The sequence below is a fragment of the Meriones unguiculatus genome (assembly GCF_030254825.1).
Source record: "Meriones unguiculatus strain TT.TT164.6M chromosome 13 unlocalized genomic scaffold, Bangor_MerUng_6.1 Chr13_unordered_Scaffold_34, whole genome shotgun sequence".
Classification (NCBI taxonomy): Eukaryota; Metazoa; Chordata; class Mammalia; order Rodentia; family Muridae; genus Meriones; species Meriones unguiculatus.
In genome coordinates this window covers 16,560,159-16,586,255 of record NW_026843646.1, presented here as the reverse complement: position 1 = coordinate 16,586,255, position 26,097 = coordinate 16,560,159, and the positions used below count along the sequence as shown (strand labels likewise).

Sequence of the window (26,097 nt, the reverse complement as noted above, 5' to 3'; positions counted from 1 at the left end):
CGGGTTCTCTGAGGCCTGAAATTTCTGAAATCTTACTATTAATTTTACAGGACAAAAGGATCTTTGAGATAAGTGTACATCAAAACATTTCTTTCCTGTTTTCAAACCCCTTGTCTTAGTTACTTTTCTATCACTGTGCTAAGATATCATGACCAAGGTTGCTTGCAGATTTGGTTGGGAACCTAGAGTTTCAGAGGGTAAGTCCATGACCATCATGGCAGGGACCATGGTGGCAGACAGGAATGGCAGGCAGAGAACCAGAGAGAACAGTGACTGAGATCTTACATCCTGATCTACAAGTATGAGGCAAAGAGCTAACTGAGAACGGTGTGGGACTTTAAAACCTCAAAGCCCACCCACAGAGACACACCTCTTCAACAAGATCACACTTCCTAATTTTTCCACCAATGGGGGACCATATTTTCAAACATATGAGACTGTAGGGGTCATTTTCATTCAAACAACTACACTCCTCAATAGCTTCCTATGGAGCCAAGAATTAAGATAAAAAATTTCAATATCCCAAAGCACCCAAGGCAAGATTCTCGTGCTGTTTTGTTGTTGTTGCTGCTGTTTTGTTTTTGAGACAGAGTTTCTTATAGTCCAGGTTGACCTTCATTCCTGACCTTCCTGATGCTCCATTTACAGGCATGTGTCACCACACTTGCTTTATGATCTTTTTCGTTTGTTTGTTTTTTGTATTGTTTTGTTGTTATTTGTTTTGCCTTTCAAGACAGGGTCTCCTTGTAGCTTTGCCTGAATTGGACTAGGTCTGTACACCAGAATGGCCTCAAACACACAGAGATCCAGTGCGTGCCACTATGCCCACTGATTTCTTTTGTTAAGGGGGGTATTTTTATCTTTAGTGTAGTTGACTGATAAGAGCATTTTACTTGTATGTATATAAGTGTACCACATGTGTGCCTTATGTCCCAGGAGGTCACATGGCATCAAATTCCCTGAAACAGGAACTACAGAAGATTGTCAACCACGATGGACATGCTAGGGAGTCTGAAAAAAAAAACAGAGAATGTTTTGGTTTGGTTTTTTTTCTTTAAGATTTATTATTTATTACATACACAATGTTGTGTGGATGTACACCTGCACGCCAGAAGAGGGCACCAGATCTCATTATAGATGGTTGTGAGCCACCATGTGGTTGCTGGAAATTGAACTCACGACCTCTGGAAGAACGTCCAGTGCTCTCAACCTCTGAGCCATCTCTCCAGCCTCACAGAAAGTATTTTTCATCAGTAAGCCATCTCTTCAGCCTTTCTGGCTTCCTCTTTAATCGTTATTATTATTATTATTACTACTACTACTACTACTATTATTCCTTTTTTCTTCCCTAGTATATTCAAAACAAATTCACCTTCTTTCATTTCCCCTACTGCACTAAAATTTTCTCAACTCTGAGCCTTTGAATACATATGTTTGTTTGTTTTTTTTTTTTTTAATCCCTTCTGGGGTATTAGGTCCCTCTTGCTTTTTTTTAGTTTTCATTGTGGAATTTATAGTGATTTATACATTTCTATGCATGGTCTATGGGTTTGTTTATGGTGGATTACCCCACCAAACTATAAGCTTATAGAGACAGAATGGTGTTTGCATGAATCATATTTGTGTGTTCACGACTTAGTACAGTATTGGGTACTGTGCTAAGTATTGGGAAGGACAAATAACCTTTTAAAGAGTAAATGTCATTAACAAAGTCTTCATAATCTGAAAGTAATACATAATTCCCACCTAGATGATGGGAGAACATAGCATTTTATTTGTTAATGCCATCCATTGTGCCATCTGTAATAAACTTCTCCTGAAGTCTTTTTATCTTGTTTATTTACTGCTGTTAATAAGATGGCCTCTTCTATGCCTGTTGCCTTCTCTGTGTTCTCTTTCATTTATCCTATAACAAGTTACTTCCTTCAAGCTTTAGTGAGGTTTAGCATCTGGCTTTATCATATGTATCTGCCTTTGTTGTACAGAAGCTAGGAATAAAGAACAGAGGTAGAACATTTGCTTCACATACATGAGGTAAAGAAGGAGGAAGAGGAGAAAGAAAAGGAACAGGAGAAGCAAAGCATTGCTTTTCTTCATGCAGATGCTTTGTCTTAAATACAGGGGTTAACGGTCTTCCTGTCTCTGCTTTCCAAAGAAGATAGAAATTACAGATACAGCAACAATGCTACTTTTTTGGTGTTAGTTTTTAACCTGGTGCCTCTCCTAACATTCACTGCATACCTGCTTTATAAAGATTTGGTTTCATGTACATGTTTATTTTCTGGAAAGAAACTATATTTTCATTAAGTTTTATGAGATGTCATATCCTTAGAAAATCCTGGGCTTTGCATCCTGCCATACTTATCCCTAGGAGACCATATCTGCAAAGCTGATTATAACCTCTCTGTACATCATTTGATGTTATGACTTCAGGATGCAGCTTGAACCTTGTTTTTAAGAAAATGTTGTAAACAAGCACTAAGCTTAACAGACATTTTATGCCTCATGAAAAAAAATTTCATGATAAAATGTCCTGTCTGAAAAGAGCATCTGAGATGATTGTACAATGCACTCTGTTACTTTCAATTTAGTAATTAAAATTATTAGTACTATTTATTGTTATTACTTTGTTAGAGACCTAAACATGATGACCCTGGTGTAAGGGACTGTGTACACACTGTTAACTAAGAAAATAAATCCACACATTCAAAACAAGAAAAACTACCATATATTGATAAGAATTAGGTTTAGATTTAGGGCCTAATATGAAATGTGAGGAAGACATTGAAACACCACTATTCAGCAAGCTTTTAGAGTATATATATATATATACTCTCTTTATATATATATATGTTTGTGTGTATATATACATACATATATATATATGTTTGTGTGTGTGTGTGAATATGATGAAAGAATATACACATAAACACAACTTAAGAATTCTTGGGCATACACACAAAAGGTGGAATTTCATTAAGCAGGATATTTTTCCTTCTGTTTTCTTGCCAGGAAAATTTTTCCCTTACTTTCTCTCTCTTCCTCTCCCCTTCCCTTCCCTCCCACTTCCTTTCTTCATTGATCAGTATGAATTTACAAACATTGCACTTGAATGGATGCAATTCTGTGAAAGCATTGCCGAAAGGACCCCTTCTAAACCTTGAACACAAAATGCATTCTAGCTATTTTTTCTTGCACTGGTAAAGTGAAGCAACTCATTTTCTGAGTGGGGAGGGGTAGATACTCAGACATGGTGAATTCCTCATCTATCGCCCGCCCCTGCTTTTGAGGAGCACATTGACAGAGGTTCTCCACGCATGCAAATCACAATCATACATATGCTTTTTAACATTTTTCTAACAAAATTCTTCTGGTTGCCAGTCTGAGACCTCACCTAAAAAAGAATTGGTTTGGTTCTCTAGTGACAATCTCTTAAGTACAGCCAGGCTAATAAGTTCTTGGCATAGTGCTAATACACTGGCACAGACCCAGGAACTCAGTGGAGCCAAGCCTTCTCTTTTTGGTTTTGGTTCAATTCCTTGTTGATGGCACCTATCATTCAAAACAAGGAGTTTGAGGGATTGGGAGTATAGCTCAGTTGATAAGAGGTGGATCAGAAGAATCAGAAATTCAAGGTCATCTTATAGTTAAATGCCAGTCTGGGCTACAGGGGACCCTAACCAAATAATAATCACAATATGTTTCAGCTAAGAGCATATTTGGTGGTCATTTTTCCAAGCCAGAGCTAACCACAGGTCACTGACTTTCCTCAGAGAGGAAGCAAAGAGACAACGAGGACCAGCTCAGCAGGATTTTCTGCACATAGACCTCTCTCCAACTGAGCCTTCCCAGCCAATCATGTGGAAATGTATGCTCCCACTGGTGACCAGAGGTGCCCCAGCTTGTAGCACTAGGAGCATGGGGCAGGTAAAGTCACCTTGGAGCACAGCTGTTTGGTCACCAGCCCACTGAGACCATCACAAGCAAACAAAACCACAAAAAAGAATGACACAAGAAAAGAATGTACCAGATACAGTGGGTGCAAAGAGAATGAAAGAAGAAGAAAATAGCAAAACTCAGAACAGTGGCCTGCCTTTCTATGGGCCATCTATTCTGTTCCATTAGTGGTGGCCTACCCCAAAATCAGGATCCACCCAACTCCATCAGAGTTTTGAACAGTGACCTGCATTCAGCCAGACCAGAGACTGGAGCAGCAACATATCTGTTAATTTCTACCAGACAAGAGGCCAAAGCACCAGCCAAACTCTGCCAGACCAGAGACCACAGCAGCAGCAAATCTCTGCCAGATCAGAGTCCAGAGCAGTGGCCAAGCTCTGCCAGACCCGAGGTCAGAGTAGTGGCTAAGCTCTGCCAGATCAGCAACCAGAGAACATTGGCAGAGGTGCCAAGCTTGGGGTTCCACATACTGTATCCATCCCTTGGCACTTCCTCACCACTCTCACTGGAGCATGTGGAGCATGGCTCAAGATTCCCTGAAATGGGAAAGAATCAAGTCTAGGGAGATAGAAGGATTCTATCCCATGTCCTCCGTCAGTCCCAGAGACAAAAAAAAAAAAAAAAAAAAAAAAAACCTAGCAGAGACAGACAAAACAGTTAAACAAGACACAAACAGCTAGACCCCATTGCTTGTGCAGCAGAAAAATATACAGAGCCAGACAGCAGATTCCAGCACTCCTGCAGTGGAAAAGATGAAAGTAGGATATCAGCGAATCCCTGATGCAGGAGCTACCTGCATTGTCCTTGTCCAAAGATCCAGAGATCACAGAAAACTGGGTACTCACCCTTTACAGATAGGGGCACATCCATCCTCTCTGAGGTACAGAGATCACAGAAAACTCAACTCCCTTTGCAGATGTGCCCCTTCTTTCCAGGCCCCCTCTGGCCCACAGCCATCCAGAGCATCAGCTCTAACCTTTCTGACCACATAGATTACACATTTTGCCTCAAGGCCCGAAAAAAGAAACTGGAGAAACACAGAGACAGACACAGACAGAGTGCTCACTTACTGGCTGTTGTTCAGTTCCATGTGCCAGGGGTGCTTGGGAGCCTTGAGGATCCAATATGAGACCCCACATGTTATGCCCAGGTCTTAGGGTCCCCAAAGATCATCAGAAGCCAGACCACACATGCAAGAGCAAAGAGTTTTATTTGGGCTTAAGCTGGGTCTCTCCAACATCACCAACACAGTGGATCAGAGAGGAGAGCCCTGAGCAGTTGCATGGCAGGGTTTTGATTATGGTTTTAGGAAGGATGAGGAAGTTCCAGTTTAACAGTTACAGGATTGGGTGGCATTCAGCAAGGGCAAGCTTTTCAGAAAGTGATTGGCTAGCTAACATAACTAACATTGAGCAAGCTATCTCTAGGCCTCAGGAATGTTAGGTATTTTCTGTGTCATTCAATGTTCTACTACAAGGTTGGTAGGCTGCTCAGCACAAATGCCTCACTTTGAGATTAGATACCTTCCCATCCTTGTGGTTATCCTCAGGCTGTTCCTTGGGTAGGGAATCTTACGACATGGCCAAATTCCTGTTTGCCTTATGGTAGAGTCACTAGTCTGGTGACCTTTAGGTGACCTTTTTAGGCCTAGTTCCTGGTGATATTTGGGGGTGTCAGGTGGGTTCTCTCAGTGCTAAAAGATCCATTTGGATTTTGTGGGGGTTGTAAATGGTATGTCCTGTGTCAGAGAGCACTCCAATATTAAACTGTGATATAGAAGAGTAGAACTGATGATGTAAAGGATTTACTATTGCTGAGAAACTAGTGGTCCCAGTTAGAATTTAGCTGAGGGAAGACTGTCTGTAAAACACTCCACAGATAAGCAGTATGCTAAACAGGCCTGTTAGAGATTAGGATCCTGGATTATCTAGAAATGTGGCAGGGTGAGGTTTTTTAATTTGTAGTTTCCTAACATGTGTTTATTAATTCATGAATGCCAATGAAAACACACCAGATTGGTGGGTGTACAATTTGGGTCAGGTAGCTTGATCCAGTGAATATTGAATTTCAAATTAAGGGACTGTCCTATGCCTATATGTACAATCCTCATTGACACAGTTCTTCAGTTCAAATTTGAGACACAGTCTATTGGCTAAAGCTGTGTCTGTCAGGATACAGGTCTCAGAAGCTAATATTGGACACAGGGGCAACATCAAACATTATCTTATTAATGGCTTTCCCTCTACCACAGAATGGCCTGTGTTTTTCAAAGTCAGTATGCTTATGTGTTTTTTTCAACTAAGTTTAAGAGCACTGGCTGCTTTTCTAGAGGTCACGAGTTTAATTCCCAGCAACCACATGGTGGCTTACAAACATCTATAATGAGATCTTCTGGTGTGCAAGTGTGCATGCATGCATAACACTGTATACATACTAAATAAATAAATCTTCAAAAAAGTCAGTTGTTGGTATTATTACACTTTATTTTGTTGATGCATCATTGCTCTACTCTCCTATTAGTTAATATTCTCTGATAATTCCCAGTCATTAAGAATTTCATTCCTTTTTCCCTAGTGCTTTGATATTTGTTTTTGTTTAAAGCAATGTCTCCTGTAGATCAGCCTTTCACATGTTATGTAGTTTATACTTTATTTGAACATTGAATGCTGCCCCTACTGCCCAGTGCCTAGAACATAGACCTGCAGCTCTTTTTAGGTGGGCCCTGACTGGTGAATGAGAAGTGAAAAAGACCAGTAAATGAATGTCCACTGAACACCCTGATTTTTTTGGGAGGTGGGCAATTACAAATAAACAGGGACCTGTGTAAGAATTGAGCTCACTGACCTAGTTTGAAGCTGGTGTAGTCACAACACAGAAAATGAGGGGGAGGAGGAAAGATGACAATGAGTCAGGTAATCAATTTTAGATGGTCAATAAAAGTGAAATCTGTGCATTTGGGGGGAGTAATACACAAAGGGAATCAAGAATGTGGATTAGTTGCTGAACTTGTGCCTGGAAGCAAATTTCTATAGGTGCACGAGTTCAAACAACACAGAAGTTCTGGACAAACTGCTGTGGTAGTGACTAACAGGAATGTTCCCCCACCCCCTGTTTGAAATTGCACAATGTGAGAGAAAAGGTGTGAGTAATACTTGTTATTATCTAATACATACCTGAAGTTCCTGAAGAATATTGGACCTTAAGGTCATTTTCAACTTTTAAAAATTACTTTTGAGATTATAATGAAATCATTTCAATCTCCTCATTCCTCTCTACTCTTAAGTTTCAAATGCTGGGATGAATGGTTGAGGCACCTACTTAACAAATCAAAGCAGACCTGGCTCTCAGGTTCTCCCAGCATCCCTCAGTCCTTACCTGTTACAAGGTCTAGGTGTCATAACCAGGTCTCTAGCCCAGGAGCTGAGCTGCCCTCCTCCTAGCTCTCCTTCCTTATGTATCCTAACCATTGTGGTTATCTGGTCTTTTTCATTTATCATTTACCCTCCTGACCTTTTGTTCTGGCTCTCCACTTCTCTCTCTCTCTCCTATCTTCTCACATGGCTCAAGGTCATGTCAACTCTAGAGTGTCCCAGATGTTCCTGTTTCTAACTATGTTCTCTCTTCTATCTGTATTAAACTTTCTACTCCAACATACCTAGGAACCGCCACATCCTTTTTGTTTTATTTCTCATTTTCATTGAGCTCCCAGTAATTACTCCTTGTTTGCAAGTTCATGGCCATTTGTTTCTTTAATGGTTGTTACTTTTAGGCCTTGACTGAAGTTTGGCTTAAGGACTTCCCAACTATCAGGTAGAGATGATTGCACTGGACACTGATCGTGTAATGGGATGTGCAACATAAATGACCTGTATCTCGGAAGATGAACAGGTGCCCTGGGAGAATGGAAGATTGTATTTCAAAACATTTCCAAGATGATGGTATTACAGGATATTTGATCCCAGTGTGATCCCCTAGATTGGGAACTGTAAAAACCTGTGCTTTGTTTGGTGTGGTTGAGCCCTAACACAAACCTTAATTCCAAGAACTTTCTGTTTATTGTAAACAGGTGATTATGGTATGGTTCCGTCAGCCCTAGAATATACCTTTAATTCAAAAGCTCTCTGTGCACAGGGTTTAATAATGTTAACCCTAGTTCAAGAGGCAAAGCAAGAAACCAGCTGACAGGGATTAAAAAGTAAGTGGAATTTTCAGTTGAAATATATTTAAGACAGAGTATAAAAGTGGAAGGAGTTTTAGCTTGTTAGCTTTTGGTATTTTGGGGCTTTGAGCTAGAAAACCTTTGGTCTTGTTTTTTTTTTTTGCCTATCCCTCCTGAGCTGTCATCTGAGGTGGTGGGATTTTGGAGCTTTTCCCTCTTAGAGGTGAGGTGAGTAGCAGGGTCAGCTGGGTGCTTTCTCTACCTCTCTGAGATAGCAGGTTTTCACCCCAGTATCTGGCTTCTGGGTCTGTATTGGTAAAATCGAACAACTGGGATTTTCCTTCTTTTATAACAACATAAGGTCTCTGTGGGATTACAGGGGTTAGGACAAAGCTATCTGCATCATTTGATCTTTGATCCACTGGTAGAGGAGCTACTACTGTCCTGAGTCTCAGATGTATTGCCCAAGCTAATGAGGGACTAGCAGTCAGCGGCAACAGTGGGACGTAGCTTATGGGTTTGTTCTGGGATTTTTTTCCTAATGTGGCTGTAGGGAGCTTTGAGTGAGACCACATGCCATGCCATGGTGAGTGTGGGGCCATTTTTCCCAGGCCAGGCAGAGCAGGTCTGCTGAGATATCACAGCCTGATATGCTTTGACCAAGATGGTCTGTGGTTCTGTTCTTGTGGTCACCTGGGCAGAGACCCTTGGCCTCTGACCTTTCTTCACTGTTGATTGTCCAGCGAGTTGGGGACTTTGGTGCTTATAATCTAGTGTGAACACATAGGCATTGTTTTGGTATGCAATAGATAGACAGATTGGAAAACTGAAGATCTGCTGAAGTTGTATTCTACACATGGTTTTGTGTAACAAATTTTACAAATAGTTTTGAAACTGGTAGAAATTAGGTGGTGAGGTCATCATTTCAGCAGTACTTGATTATATTTATTTTAACCTTTCAACTACCACCAGGCACAATGTTGTGATTTAGGGAAATTCAATTCCAAGGTACAAAAGGAACTTCGGAAATGCAAAATTTTCTCAGGTGTGCCTGGTTTTAGGTAAGTGGATAGGGCAGATTCCACATCTTGTGACATAATCCATGCAGCAGGAAATAGATATTAAATTATTTTCCAACATTGTTTTTCGTGTAAGTGTAGGAGAGGGAAGGGCTGTGCCTGAACCCACAAGGGGACATGGGGGACTGCAAGCCATAGCCCAGCTTTATAATTATCTCAATTTTCCAAGAGACTTCCAGAGCAAAAGGACTCTCTGGAAAGGAGGTTAGTAGTAGCTGGAGGGTCAGAAATGTAACAGTTTAGGTGTCATTTTGTGTTTGTCTTGTAGTAGTTGTGAAATCTGTGTTTATTTAATTTGTATTAGTTAGAAAATCAAAGGTATCTCTGGTCCAGTGCACATTTTTCATACTAGAGTTTCCTTATGTCTTTTCATGTAAACTTTATATTAGGCTTATGTTTTTGGCTTTTTCTCACACTCCTCATTCTTTCACAAACACTGTACACATTCTTGATTATTGAAGTTTGTGGTAAGTACAGAAGTCACATCATGCCAGAAGATTATGAGATTCATGACAGTAGAATCATCCCTTATTTTTCTGTTTTCCTCTGTTTCTTACCAGGTGGCTTTTCTGATATGAGATAGAGATTTTGGATGGTTCTTTAGCAATCACATCGAGACAATTTGCACTTATGTCTTTAGGAGGCAGAAGAGACAACATGAAGGTTAGTCATACCAGTTGGCCAGTTTACTCCTTCTTTTTTGACATTTTCTTTTGGTGATATGTCATTTTCTTCAGAAGTTTCATGTGTCCAGTGGTCTCCATATTCTTTAGTTGGATGATTTTATTCTCCTTAAAAGATTAAATAAAAATCCTGCCCCATCCCTAATTCAGGGGCGAGGGTTGTACATTTTTAGGCATGTTATATCTTTTATAGGGGAAAATGCTTTTTTGGAAATAGAAAAAGTATAATATCTGAATTAAAGTTAAAAAATCTTTTGAAAGTTTACAAATATACCTTAAAGTGTATTTATTTCTAGATAATAAAGGGCATTCACTTTGATTTTCAGCCTGCCTTTTACAAGCAGCTTTTAAATAAAATCACTGTAAATCCTATGTGCCTGTCTCTGCCTCCCAGGTGGTATGTAAAAGGCACGTGCCCCCCAAATGCTGGGATTAAGGCTATGAACCACCAACACCCTGTCATTGTAACTCCTGAATTTAGAAAACAACTAATTAATAGAGAACTGCTTCTCTTTGCTGGGATTAAATGCATGGTCTATCTCAAATATGTTATATTCACTCCAAATTATTCCAAATCAAACAAGTTTATACCTTTGAATTTACTTAAAACATTTTAAACCTCTTAACAGTTTTTAATATGAAACAACAAAAGTATACTTTTTTATTTAGGAAGAAAACTTTAGTCTTTATTAAGTTAGTTTGGACTGAATGACCACGCTGTCTGATGAACAGTTACCTCTGCTTACTCAGGAGATTTCTACTATTCAAATTCGTTATCAATTTTGATAGGATCCACCTTTCTTTTCCTGTGGAAACATTCAGTTTTACTAGTGAAAACACAGTGCAGTAGTTTCTCACTGTCTACTCCTTTTAGTTATGTTTACTTCTTTTTGTTCTAGAGTATTTAGGTATGCTGTTAAGTTGCTACTAAGAGATCTTTCTGATTATTTTTTTCTGAATGTACTTAGTGCTATGAACTGTCTTCTGGTCAACATTTCCATTGTGTACTATGAGTTTTGATATGTTGTGTATTCATTTCATTGACTTCTAGAAAGTCTTTAATTTCTTTCTTTATTTCAGATTTGATCCATTTTTATTGGGTAGAGAGTTGTTCAATTTCTATGAGTTTGTAAGCTTTCTATTGTTTTTGTTATTGGTGATATGCTGCTTTAAATCTTAGTGGTCTGATAGGATGCAGGAGGTTATTGCAAGTTTCTTATATCTTTTCAGACTGCCACTGTTCAAGTATATCAATTTTGGAGAACAATACATGAGTTGCTGAGAAGAGGGAACAATCTTTTGTGTTTGGGTGGATGTTCTGTAAACATCATTTGGGTATATTTAGTTTTTTGATGTTAGTTAGCTGGAGCATTTCTCTGTTCAGTGTAATCAGGAGGACCTGTCCATTGGTGAGAGTGATATATTGAAGTCTTCCTCTATCAGTTTATGAGGGCTAGGATGGGATACAAGCTGCAGAAGGGTTTCTTTTATAATGGTGATCTTATTTTGGGGGGATAAATGTTAAGTATTGAAATGTTATATTGCTGGATTTTTTTAATATGTCATGTCCTTTGCCATCTTTTTATTAGTTGTTTTTGAAGTCTGTTTTGTTAGATATTAAAATTGCTATATGAGCTTGATACTCTAGTCCATTCATCTGGAATATCTTTTCCAACCCTTTACCTTGAGATAATGTTTATCTTGATGTGAAGCTGTGTTTGATGTGTTTAGAAGAAGGGTGGATTCTGTTTTATCATCCATTTTGTGAGCCTGTGTCTTTTTATTGGTGAATTTGGGTCAACGGTATTAAGAGATATCAATGAACAGTGATTGTTAACCTTGGTATTTTGGTGGTGGAGGTGGTGGTGGTTTTAACACCTTGTGTGGGGCTGTATTTATAGATACATATTGTTTAAATTTGACCTTAACATGCAACATCTTATTTTCTCCATTTACTGATTGAAAGGATCTGGGCATAGTTAGTAATTTTTCTTGGCTTCTGTAGTTTTTTAGAGTCAGAAGCACACTTTCTATGTCCTTCAACTTCTAGCATCTTTACTGAGAATACAGGATTAATTCCAATAGATCTGCTTTTATTTATTTCTTGGTTGTTTTTTGTTTGTTTTGGTTTGTCTGTTTAGTTAGTGTGGTCTGTTTGATTTTTTTTTCTGTTACAACTTTTCATATTCTTTCTTTGTTCTGTATATTTAGCATTTTGATTATTCTCTGGTAAGAGGACTTTCTTTTCTGGTCCAGTGTCTTTGGTATTTTTGTATGCTTCTTGTGCCTTGATAGACATCTTCTTCTTTAGTTTAAGAAATTTTTCTTGTATGATTTTGTTGAAAATATCTTCTGGACCCTTGATCTCATCCTTCTTCTGATAATCTGATTATCAGTATGCTTTGTCTTTTCATAATGTCTCAGAGTTCCTGGATGTTTTGTGATAGGGAACTTTTGGATTTAACATTTTCTTTGACACATGCATCTATTTTACCCTTTTTCTGTTTTTGTTTGTTTGTTTGTTTATTTTCAGACAGGATTGCTTTTTATAGCCTTTGCTGTCCTGGAATCACTTTGTAGACCATGCTGGCTTCAAACTCACAACAGTACAGCTGTTTCTGCCTCCCTGAGTTCTGGTATTAAAGGAGTGTGTAAACACACCTTTCTTCCATTTCTTCTATTTTGTATTCAGTGCATAAATTTATCTCCCTGATCTCTGTTTTCTGTGTCAACCTTGCCTCTGTATTTCCTTGCTGTATTCTTTAATTTTTTTCATTTCCAGGATTCCCTAAATTTCTGCATTAAAAAAAATAAGTTTTCTTTGTTTTTTTTGAGTCTGGGATTCTCTGTGTTGCATATGCTGTCCTTGCCTTGCTTTGTAGACCAGGCTAGCCTCAAAGTCACAGAGACCTCTCTGCCTCTACCTACCAAAGTGATGGGATCACAGTTGTTCACCACCATGGCCAGCTTGTTTTTGCTTTCTTTTTTTATTATATTTCCATATTTCCAGAATGTGTTTTATTCTGTCTTTCTTCATTCAGCAGAGGCCTGGAGCTCAGCTTCCAGATGGAGAACAGTGGTTCCATTTCTCTCAGGGACAGCGAGAACACTTTAGGGAAACACCCATGTTCACTAGATGGGGGTGTGGAAAGAATTTTCTATTGACTGTTACAGGTAGCTAGCTCTTTTGGAATGAAATCACCAGTGGTAGTGGAAATTCTGGTATTCCAGAGCCTATGGCAATACCAAAGTGTTACCTTTCTCAGATAAGCTGCTGTAACTTGCTCTGAGGACTTTCACCTCAGAAGTTCAAGTAAAAGTCCATGCCTGGCTGGCTTGCAACCAAGAGATATGCCTAGTGAGACACAGACCCAGTGAGGCCTAGGCTCAGTGGGCCAGTGAGGAGGCTCAGAGGGGGATAAATGATGAATCTCAGAGGCCATGATGGAAGGCTGATGGTATCAGGTGGCATACAACCTGCCAGCATGCATGCACCCCCAGCCTGTTTGTTTGAGGTCAGAATTTATAAACCTTGGGTAGAGGGAAGGATTCCGAGGATGAGTATTTGATTTGCTGGTGTCTAGGGATCAAGGATACTTGGCTTAAATATTGTGCCATCGTGCCTCATTTTACATCCAGTAGCATGGTCCTATTGCAAGAAGGAGAACACAGGACTAAATTATCCTATATATGTGAAGGAAAAAAAAATCTCTGAGTACAGTTGAAAGTCATTGCTGAAGACTACCATCCTTAGCAGGCTGATCCATTTTAATGAATTCCCAGATGCTTGTTGGAGCAGTTTCCTTCTCAGGAAAGGGTTTGGATAATAATCTTCCCTGAGGGCTATGTGAGACATTTTATAAGTCTTGGAGTCATACAGATCAGGAGGCAGATTTTTAGGCCCTTCACTGAGAAAAGAGAGTTCATCTTCTTAGACTGAGTGGAAATAAATGGTTATCCAGTGATGTCAGACTTCACCCTAATCAAGCAAAGCCTCTCATTCCTCAAATGTTTGTTTGTTGTTTCGTGGCTTTATTTAAGGAATTTAATGGTTACCTCCAATTGTTTGATTATGTTTTGCCTGGATTTCTTTATGGAATTTATTCATACCACATACCACAGCATATCCTGAATATACAAACATAGCTGAAAGCACAAGAAAAAGATCTTGAAACAAACTACATGAAGATGATATTGGTCACTAAAGCAAATTGGTGCAAAAGGCGGTGTTTAAGTACAAACACACTGTTTCTTAAAAATCTGCTTTTTTCTACTTGGCTTTTAAAACTTTACATTTTCTCACACTGACACAGACATATATCCAACCATCAGTCATAGAAAATAATATGGTTCCCAAGTGATCATAATAGATATCCTTTTCTTTATCAAAGAGTATGATTTAATTTTAGTAGTCAAATTTGTTTTTTCTAATGTTGAAACATTTGTATGCTTTAATGAATCTCTTCAGTTGGAATAGCCCTCAACTCCAATGCATTCTTTTTTATTGTTGCCAAAGAAAATAACCAGATTGAACAAGTTGGGTGCTGGCCAATGATTTCTTTGATTTTGATTTTGACTATAATGTCATTGTATTTACTTATAGGACTGTATTATATTTATAGGGCTAGCTTTGTGTTTCCTTTTGACAGGGCTGCTATGTATATTGTGTGATTTGATTAGTTATAATCTAACTATATTTTTTCTCTTGAAAGTCATAGACCTTCACATACTTTTTGCCTTCTGAAAATTTATTATATTATGCTATAATTCCTTGAGTTTTTTTTATTTCGAGACTTGATTTAGAGAAATAGTTTTATTTTACTCTTATTGATCTTAAAGACTTGCCTCTCCTCATTTCTTGGTTTATCTGTGTTTTTCATGTTGTTGTAATCATCAATTTCTCGGTTTTTGCTACTTAAGTGACTGATAGAATTAACACATTGGTTTAGGGTTTTTAAAACTTTCTCATATATTGTTGTCTCTTTGTCCTTATTAGCTTCAGTTGTCAACATTTCAAAGCCTACAGTCATTTGAGAGAGCCTCAATTAAGGGTCTGCGCTCATTAGAGAAGCTGGGTACTATATCTGTGAGAGATTGTGTTGATGGATGATTGATGTGGATAGGCTCTTTCACTGAGAGATGCAATATCCCTAAGCAAGTAGGCCTGGGCCATGTAAGACAACTACCTAAGTATGAGACAGTGACGAAGCAAGAGACCAACCCAGAAAACTTTTGCCCATGGCTTTTGCCTTAATTTTCTTCAAGCTTGACTTTCTATGCTAAGCTCCCAAAGTAATGGACTGTGATCTGACAGTACCAAAATCAATGAATAAACCCATTCATGACCTGAGATTCTTTTGGTTAGGGGATGTAGTCATAGAACAAAGTAGCAAATTAGAACAAAAAATATATGCAAAGAGTGATTTTGCTGCTGGACAAAATCTTGGAATGTTCTCTTTGTAAGGAATGTGGAAAACACCAGGATTTAAGATGGCAAAAGCTTTAGAAAGCTGTATACAGAGCTTCATCAGCTGTTCTGGTAGGACCTAGAAGATCAGAGTGTTGAGAGTACTGCAGACAGAGTAAGTCCAGGTCATAGGATTTCAGTGAAAAATAGACTCCATGGAAAATTAAGCTAGATGTTATTTGTGTGATATTTTAGCTGCAAATCATACTTATTCTGCCCACATCTTGAGAAATTGAGTAATGCAGAATTAAAAAAATAATGGGCTGGATTTCTTTTATTATTATTATTATTATTATTATTATTATGATGATGATGATGATGATGTTTCCATGACTCATCCATACAGTGACGAAATCAGTGCCCGTTTCTTGTTATTGCTGAGTAACATTTCAGAGTGGGATATGTCATATGTTTACCTACTCATCCGGTGATGGCCCTTTTGTCTCTTCCTATTTTTTGGAATAATTTTGTTATAAACAATCGTGTGGCTTGTGACTCACATCCTGTGAGTACATACCCATACCAGTAGGGTAGCTGTGACACACGATGACTGTTTCATGGTGTGAGGAACTGCCAAACGCTGTCGAAAACCAAATTATCCACTCCCAGCAGGGGCGTAGAGTAAGGTGTGTTTGTTTCCAGATTTTTACCAGCTGTTGCTGTTTGGCTTGTTGATTCTAACTGCTGCACTTGGCATCAAGGGGTAAGATTCTGGTTCCAGTTGTGTTTCCCTGAAGGTACATGATATTGAATACCTTCCCACATTCCTGTTTATCATTTGTAGATCTTTCCTTGGAGAAATGTTCATTCCAATTCTTCACTCCTTTTTGGTAGGATTGCCATTTTATTATTGAGTTGCCTGAGTTCTTTTTTTTTTAAATTTATTTAATTTTTATTAATTACACTTTATTCATTTTGTATCCCCCATAAGCCCCTACCTCCTCCCCTCCTGATCCCACCCTCCCTCCCCTTCTTGCATGCATGCCCTTCCCCAAGTCCACTGATAGGGGAGGTCCTCCTCTCCTTCTTTCTGATCTTAGTCTATCAGTTCTCATGTAGCCCATGGCAGTTCAGTGTCCAAGTGGGTTACATAATAATGGGAAGAGGGACTGCCTCTGACATAATCTGATTGGCCTGCTCTTTGATCACCTCCCTCTGAGGGGGGAGCAGCCTTACCAGGCCACAGAAGATGACAATGCAGCCACTTCTGATGGGCTGGATTTCTTAGAAGGAATATTGAATCTGTTGAATGGTTATTATTAATGAGACTTTCAGGACCACAATGAAAGAAAGAGTCAAGTGGAGCAGAAATACATGTAAAGTCTTTGGTTTGTAGAAAAAAGCATCACTAGGTAGTTTCAGATGGCAGTCATGTGCTGAAACAAAGACAGGAATTTTTAGGAGATCATCATCATCAAAGAGAAGGTACTAGGTCTGGATTTGAAACCTAAGATGGTGTCCTTAAATTAACACACCCTCCTGATAATTCTTCTGTTAATCAATGGAGCAGGCTAAGTGATTCCTAGTACCAGGAAAGAACTTCATATAAAACCTGCTCCAAATGTGTTCCAAGTGTGGGACGGTCCATCCCATTTTGTCCATCCCAACTTAAAATCCAACTTGACAGGCTCACCCATGTTATGCTTGTTCTGGAAACAAGAAAGATGCAAAATTTAAGATAATAGATTCTTTGTGTTTTCAGTTCAACACTGTGACAGCCATCTGTGTTTGGCAGAGTCAGCTCCCCAGTGAAGATACTGTAAAGGTTCATTGCATGAAGCAGTGAAGGTGAAGCCTGAGTTGCGTCTTGACAATACAAGATGTTGAGGTACCTAAGTTATGAATATACCTCCCATAGAGTGCTGCCTGTAGCGAGTGGAAGTAACCAAACTGACATGTATGAAACATTGTGGGGATAGGGCCATCTTTAAAAAGAGCAATAGAATTTGTTTTCCTTGCTAAATTTCTTTCCTTGGTCCAGTCTTCCCACACTATGTATGCATTCCTCTTTACTGGAATGGGAAGGGGTATTCTGTGCATCTAAGTTAGAATGATGTGATTTGTTTCTGATGTTAAAAGATGTGGCAGCCAAGAGATTTTATTGTATGTCAGAAGAAACATTGGATATTTGAACAGTGTATGAGCTATTGCAGAATTTTAGGATCGTTAAAGTTAGACTACATTTTCATTAGGGGATGACAATAAGCCTATAGGGAATTTGGTCAGAACTTATTTGCTTGAATCAAAAAAGCTTCCAGAGAAGATGATGTTTCTGTTTTTGACATTGAAGAAAAAGTTTCTGTGTAGCCCTGGCTATCCTGAAAGTCGGTATGTATACCAGGCAGGTTTTGAACTTGTAGGTCAACTCCAGTGTTGAGTTGAGCTTAAATTTAGGCCAACATGCCTGGCATCAACATCATCATCATTGGCTGCTGAGCCTGCATATTTTTATTTTGTTTTGTTTTGCATATGTAAGCATAGGTTGTTATGCTCCTCTTCATCCACATCTTGCATTTAAAATTTGGCAAAGAGTTTATTTAATTTCTTAGGATTCCATGGGAGGCATATATTCATGACACTAACACTGTCTGAGCTTTCTGAGTCATTGAACTGAAGGTGTGTAACATTCATCCTAACTGCTGTTTTTTGTTTGTTTGTTTGTTTGTTTTGGGTTTTTTTGAAACTTTGTGTTTATTTTGTTCATATTTTAATTTGTTTTTTATTTAAAACTTGTTTTCCTGTGATTTATTCTCTGACATGAACTCAGCTCTTTGATCACCTCCTCCTGGGGGAGCAGCCTTATGAGGCTCAGAGGAAGATGATGCAGCCATCCTTGATAAGACCTGATAAGCAAGGGTCAGGCTGAAGGGAAGGAGTTCCTCCCCTATTAGGAGACTAGAGCAAGGGAATAGGGGGAGAAGGAGGGTGGATAGGACTGAGAGGAGATGAGGGAAGGGGGTACTATTTAATATCTTTACCTGATCTTGATTCAACTTTAGTAAGTGAAGAATTGTATATTTCATTTAGATTTTCAAATTTTGTGGCATATAGGATTTTGACATAAAAGTTAAAGTTTCTTTGGATTGTCTCAGTGTCTGTTATATCTCCCTCTTCCTTTCAGACTTTGTTGTTTTGGGTAGTGTCTCGCTGCCATTTACTTAGCTTGGCTAAGAGTTTGTCTATGTTTTTTATTTTCTCAAAGAACTATCTCTTGGTTTCATTTATTCTTTGAATTATTCTCTTTGTTTTTAATTTTATTGATTTCAGCCCTGAGTTTGGTTATTCCTAGTGGCATACTCCTGTTGTGTGTGTCTGCTTCTTTTCTCCAAGGGCTTTCAGGCATGCCATTAAGTTGGTTATATGGAATGTCTCCAATAGCTTATGAAGGCACTTAGTGCTATTAAATCTCCTCTTAGGACTGTTTTCATTGCATCCCATAAGTTTTGTTATGATGTGCCTTCATTTTCATTGAATTGTAGGAAGTTCTTTCTTTATTTCTTCCCTGACCCAGATTTCATTGAGTAGGGAGTTGTTCAGTTTCCATGTGTGTGTAGGCTTTTTGTTATTTCTGTTATTGTTGAGATCCATATTTCATCCATCACAGTCTGATAGGATACAAGATATTATTTCTGTCTTGCTGTATCTGTTGAGACCTGTTTTGGGAACTACTGTATGGATAGTTTTGGAGAAGGGTCTGTAAGGTGCTGAAAAGAAGGTATATTCTTTTCTGTTTGGGTGAAAATTTCCGTAGATATCTGTTTAGTCCATTTGATTCATGACATCCATTAGTGTCATCTCTCAGTTTAGGCTCTGTTCCATTGATCTGTCCTTTGATGATAGTGAGGTGTTGAGGTCTCCCACTATTAATGTGTAGGAACTGATACGTTCTTTAAGTTGTATTAATGTTTCTTTTACAAATGTAGGTGCCCTAGTATTTGGGACATAGTTGCTTAGAATTGAGATGACATCTTGGAATTTTCCTTTGATGAGTATGAAGTATCCATCCTCATCTCCTTCAATTAATTTTGGTTGAGAGTCTGTTTTGTTAGATATTAGAATTGCTACTCCTGCTTGCTTCTTGGGTCCATTTGCTTGAAAACATTATTCCTCCTGCAACAGCCCAGGAACTTTTCTGGGGATTAGCTGGGTGCTCTGAGGTTGGAACCAATTGTTTCCCTCACCATTGAGTTTCCTCTCACCTGGGAAACACAGTAGTGCTGTTTTGGGGCCTGTAGTTCCAACTATTAGTCACTGCGCAGTCTCTGCTAACCCACAGACCAGAGAGAGTGTGCAATCAGCCCTGCCATCTGGAATCTGTTTTTAATTTTTACTTAATATGAGTATTTTCCTGGTGTGCATGAATATGAAGCTCTTGTGTGCTTGCTCCTCACAGTAGTCAGAAGATGGCCTCAGATCTCATGAACTTAGAGCAATTAATAGTAGTGGGTCCCATGTAAACACTGACAATTGAGCCCAAGAGCAGAAAGTTTCCAAGAGCAGCAAGAGCTCCTCACTCCTGAGCCATCTCTCCTGCCTATGTTTCTTATATATGATCAACATTTACATTGCTTATATTTTCATCTTTCTATTTTTACCTGTTTAAACATGTATTCCCTTTTAGTAAGATCTTATCAATGTCACAGTTTAAGCTGGAGCACTGCAAGTTACTGGAAGATGAATACAGAACTGGAGTGAAAGTATAATTCCTTGTAGGAGCTTCAGTAAAGACCTCTGATTTCTTTCTATCTTTTATGTTTTTTATTGACTTTTAGGGGAGGCTCTGTCTTATTATAGGTCTGGCTGTCCTGGAACTCTTTGCATAGATCATGCTGACATCCAACTCAATAAGATACACCTGCCTCTGAATCCTGGGTGATGGAATTAAAGGCATGAGTGAATATGCCCAGCTTGTCCATTTTTTTGTAGTTAGTAACTGTTCATAAATTTCTCTGATGTGTACTCAGTACTTTTCACCTGTTTGTTTCTCTCTCTAAGTCTGTGTCTCTGTGTCTTTCTCTATTTTGCTCTCTTCTCTGTTTGTCTTTGTCCACATTAATTGGCACGTCTATTCTAAGACTCTATCCTATTCAAAGAGTTCAGATATGACATAAACCGCATTATTCACTTTTCTTCTAAAAGAACTCAGTGATAACATTAGCAGTTCTTTTTTTAATATAAAACATTTAATCTCCTAAAATATAGCTAGACAATTGTGTAGACAGATTTGCATCCCAGGAAAAATTCTCATATTGTATGGTAGTGACACAAAGTCCAGCATACTTCCATTGACAGCCAAGTTGAGCGATTTGCCATAGGGTATCAATTTGCTCCTGCACGAGGTCAATCCTCTGATTGAACACCATCAAGCCTCCTTTTAGTTGAGCAGATTCCTTTTTGTACATCTAAAGCATGAGCTACATTGGCTAAAAGATTATTTAGGGTCTGAGCAGTCTGCACAGTATAACTCATGGCTAATGCCGCAGTGGTAGCTCCAACAGCCGCCAATGAGATGGCAGTAACAATGGCGGCTGTAATTCCAAGATCCCTTTTCTGTCTGAAGAGAGTCATAGCGTGAGGGGCGTCAACAGGCACAGGCACCCAGCGAGGCATGCTAGTAACCAGGGCATACCTAAATTCACTAGCATTCCAGCATTGGTCAAAAAAGCAAGTATCATTACCACAATTACTTGGCTCTATCTGGGTAACAATGAATAAAAATGGGGGATATAAACAAACAGGTGTGGACTTATAGGAAATATTATGAGAAGCCTTAACCCCCTCGTTGGAACATCCTGCATCAGTTCTAGAACTAGCAGTGGTGGTGTCCGAGGTCTGAGTAGGTTCAGGAGACCATTGACCCCAGGGGCGAAATGTGCTCCATGTAAATTGACTAACTCCATGTTTTCCTCCACTTTTGAAAGTCATTTAAGGTTCTTAAATTATCTTTTCTTTTTTCTTTTTTTTCCTTTTTTTAAAATTTTTCATCAATTACACTCTATTCATTCTGCATCCCCCCATAAGCCCCTCCCTCCTCCCCTCCCAATCCTACCCTCCCTCCTCCCTCTGCATGCATGCCACTCCCCAAGTCCACTGATAGGGGAGGTTCTCCTCTCCTTTACTATGATGGAGCAGCTGAGAGTGGCCATTGTCACGGTAAATTCCACCAGCGTGGACACAGGACTAGCCACAGGATTATCATCATGGATTGCTGCAGCCATGAATCATCTGAAGGAATGGGTGGGCATGGGAGCATTAGCAGGCCTTCTGGTGTTGGTCTCCTTGGTTTGCCTGTGGTGTATATGCAAGATTAGTCTCACAACAGCGTAATGCAGCCATGACCATTCAGGCCTTTACAGCCATTGAAGCAGGACAGTCTCCCCAAGCATGGGAGCTAAAATGTTATGCTCAGGATGCAAGGCTAAGCACTGCACTCAGGGTCAGCCTCTTTTGACCCAGAGAAGAGCATGTCTGATTGCGTGCGGGTTGATGCCCCAGGTCCCGCCTCTGAGAAAAAGGTATCAGACGGGTCTGATGCTCTTTGGGTGGATGACACCTAAATGAACATCGGTACAAAGTCCCAATTTATTCTAATAGCAGAGATCAGACCTCTACTCTTGCCTGATGCGTCTAAAACATAAAGGGGGAACTGTAGAGAGCTGCGTAATGCCTCGCCTTAAAGATGGAGCTGGTTTCCGCCTTCCACCTTCCCGATGGTGAGTGCTCTCTGTCACAAACAACTCCATATTTGGCTAAGGCTGAGGATCTGGCTTGCTTCCAAGTATGTGGACCTATCTGCATTGCCCACGAGGCACGCTGGGGTTGGCTACCCAGAGGTTATTTAAGCTGTGGGCTGGCTTTCCCCAGGGCCAGATGATTGTTCAAGGTTCCTGAATAAACTGCATTGAAAAAAAAAAAAGAAATGTAAAAACAAAAACAAAACCAAAAACATTTACTCTTTATTTTTAAACTATAGACTGTACGTGGAATAGAGAATGTACCAAACAATGATCAAAGAAGAGTCATATATTTTATGCCTTTTCTTTTGTCTCTTCACTCAGAAATATGATGTTATCAGCTATAATTGTTGTTGCTTGCCACCTCACATCATTTTTATCCATCTATTCACTGGAGTCCTCTTTCCCTTCCACAAATATACGAGCTTCCCTTTTCACATACCGATATGCCATATCCCTAAGGCTTGGTCAAAACACAATAGTCAGTACCATGTTTCACTGATGTCACCCATTTGGTCAGTGTCCCTTGTTTGCCACATCTCATTTGTTGCAAGAGAAAATATCGTGACTGTGTTGTTTCCTTCCACCTGTCTCATGACAGGGTCCTGGCCAACTTGCCGAAATAAGCAAACACAATTCATAGATCACTCAAGAACCCAACTGTTGGCTACTTCAGCAGTCTTATAAACTGATGAAACTCCTGTAAAAAAGGTTTTCAAGGAACAGATTTTGTTTTTCTTACAATCTAATCTTTAGGCTTTTCCTTTTCCCCTCTTTGACCTGATGCACAGCATCCAACTGTCTAACATTAGCACTTATGTGTCAGAAAATAAATAGAAGAAGCACTAGAATTATATGAATATGTTGCCAATTTATATTGTTGCCACTGTTTCTGTTGTACACATGTGTGGTCTATTTTAGAATTCAGTGACCTACAATGATGTGCTTGTGGAATTCAGCCAAGAAGAGTGGGCTTTGCTGGAACCTTCCCAGAAGCAACTCTACAAAAATGTGATGCTAGAGACTTACAACAATCTCACTGCTATAGGTAAGACTGTGAATTTTCTTTCATTTTTAAAATAAGAAGACAACTCTTATTTTGTTATTGATCCTCTTCTGTAATTCCAATTGAGAATGAGGAGGAATGAGGTGAATAAATTAGGCATGGTTCTAAGGGTCACTGAAGATAGTGATTTAAGTTTTGCCTTAATAATAATGTTATTTCCAATAATATATATTTTCTGGTACTATATTTTAGGCTACAACTGGGAAGACCATGATATTGAAGAACATTTTCAAAGTTCTACAAGTAATAGGAGGTAATTTTATGTGCACACTGATACAGATTTGCCTCTTAAGAAATTTTAATGTGTCCTGGAAGTTTGTTTTTTTATTTTTTGTTTGTTGGCTGCATTTTATTTTTGTTTTTGAAACAGTTTTTTTTCTGTGTAGCCATGGCTATCTTAGACTTACTTGGTGGACCAACCTGACCTCAAAATCACACTTATGTGCCTGCTTCTGCCTCCACGAGTGCTTGGATTAAAGGCATGTACCAGCACACCTGGCTGTGTCCTAGAAGTTTTAAAGAAAAGTAACAGTGTAAAAACAGCACTGCTTTATGTGTACTGATGATCATAAAAATCTCACAATTCCTTGTACTTCAATGTCAGGTATCTGGTTTGTGTTTGCAAGGCACTATCCTAAGAAAGAAGACAATAAAATAATGCTGTAACAGATAATATCATTTGAATCATATGGACATTACAGCTACTCAGTTGAACTTCAAACTCTGTTTAGTCTCAGTCTATGTACTCAGATATTTTAAGAGGTATACAAATTGAATAGGTGATCAGTACATTGCTAAAACCTTCTAATAAGCAAACATTTCATAGTACAAATAGTGTTACTCATATTCTTGAAGTAACATTGTAAAGTTTAGTGAAAGGAGCAGCTTATGAGAGTCAAGAATATTGTTGTGAAGAAATCTTAATCAATATATCACATGTCTATGATGAACAAAATTCAAACTGTGTTAATTCAATATGGAAATCTCTTATTATTCTTTTAATTTAAATATGTATATCATATGTCACAATGGTTCCAAGCCAAATGAGCATAGGGATATTGAAAGAAACAATCTACCTCTCCTTCTCCAACAACAACTAGAAGTTTTGTAGTAGTTTCCACTGTGAGTAGATTTTTCTGAATGTGATACAATATAACTGTTAATTGGTTTTGCAATTTCAGTGAGAATGCACCAGCAAACTCACACTGCAGAAAATACTTATGAATACTAGGAATTTGAAAATTTTTCTGCTTGTCCTGGTTCACTTTGCAAATTAAGTATCATTCATACTGTACAAAAATTTTGAACGTGATTGCTGTCGTAAAGCTCTGAGTTCTTACAATATTCTTCATAAGTACAAAAAAAACAACCTTATAGAGAAATGATGCTATGAAAGTGATCCATGTAACAAAAGCACTTCCTATTACAGCTATCTTAGAAGATGTAAAATAACCCGTGATGAAGGGGAATACCAAGAATGTAAATAAATTGATAAAACTTTAAGATTTGATTCTTCTTTATCATTAGACCAAATTATGAAATTAATTCATAGATAAATATATTTATTAGTGTAATGAAATGACTGTGGCAAATCTTTCACTTGTGCTAATTATCTTTACATTCATGAAAGCAGTCATACTGGAGAGAAACGCTCTGAATACACTCTGTGCTAAAGCCTTTGCATATACCAGTGATCTCATAAGGAGTAAAAGAACACACTCTGGAGAGAAGTCTTATAAATGTAACCAATGTGTTAAGCCTTGGCACAATGCAGACATCTCCTAAAACATAAAACAAGACATGGTGGAGAGAAACCTTATGAATGTGTTAAAATGGTGAGGCCTTATACATATCTATAGTCATCATCATCATAAAAGTATTTGTACTGGAGAGGAATTCTATGAATATAAGCAATGTGGTGAGGCCTTTGTGTTCTTCAGTCCACAACAGAACTGTAAAACTATCATTGCAAATGACCTCCCTTTTCTAAAGGGGAAGGGTAGAGAGAATAGGGCCAATAAAGGGAGAAGGGGCAGAGAAGGGAGGATGCTAAGATTGGAATGTAAAGTAAATAAATAAACTTATTTTTTAAAAATACAATTAATGGTAAATATCAATTACATGCAAAAGTATTCTAAAATTGTTTAGGGAAGACTTATTGATAAGCCTGATTCTCACCATTTACTGTTTTCAATTGCCTCACTTTATACAAGAAAATTTTCATTCAGTGGATGAATATGTGGGGAATGGTGAACTAACACCAATCAGGAAGTTCTCTGAGAATAACTCAACAGTTGTAGCCTGTAGAAGTTTCTTTATGCACCTATTGTTCCAGGGGTACTATTGAAAAACATTACAGTCCAGACTGAATTTTGAGATATGAGAAAGGAGGCTTTCTCTTCTACGTAAAACCCTGCTGCTGGCCTACTTGTAGGGTGAGTTTTCTGCGCCTGACTTCATCTGGAGAGTATATGTACACATAGATGCCACCAATCACATTTGATAGATGGCCTTTTACACAGATCTGCCTAATTCTCTCCTCCCTTCAAATATAGGATAATTAGGTGCTATATTCTTGTTCATATGATAGGAATGTGTTGTTTAATGCAAATCAAGAATGCTTGAAGTGTCAATTTTAAACAATTATGTACACCTATCCTTGGAGCACCCCAGTAACTCCCCAAAGGGTATATAGCCTCTGTTTTCTACAATTAAAGTTAAACTTACTCTCTGAGGTATTCCCAGAGTGTCTAATCTCTGTCAGGCTTATGTTCTTTCCAAATTTTAGATCTCATTTTCTGCCCCTCCTGCCTTCCTGGGCTGGTGGGAAACACACAACTCCCAGGCATGTTCTCTGAAATGCTTAAGATCAAATGTTTCAGACTTTATAGCATTTCATATTTCACATGTTTCTGGATGTGAGATGGCCTATCAACCAGTGTCTTGAGGGTT

General features: G+C 38.7%; 2 protein-coding genes across 2 annotated transcripts in view; both read left to right on the top strand.

Moving 5' to 3' along the window:
- Positions 1-26,097, top strand: part of LOC110561735 (vomeronasal type-2 receptor 116-like) — a 799,658-nt gene that overhangs the window by 287,657 nt on the left and 485,904 nt on the right.
- On the top strand, positions 9,753-24,554 carry LOC132650846 (zinc finger protein 431-like). The gene is made up of 4 exons (XM_060376166.1): positions 9,753-9,858; positions 23,001-23,127; positions 23,338-23,398; positions 23,532-24,554. The coding sequence occupies exons 1-4, from the start codon at positions 9,826-9,828 to the stop codon at positions 23,620-23,622; spliced, it is 312 nt and encodes a 103-aa protein (XP_060232149.1). The 5' UTR covers positions 9,753-9,825; the 3' UTR covers positions 23,623-24,554.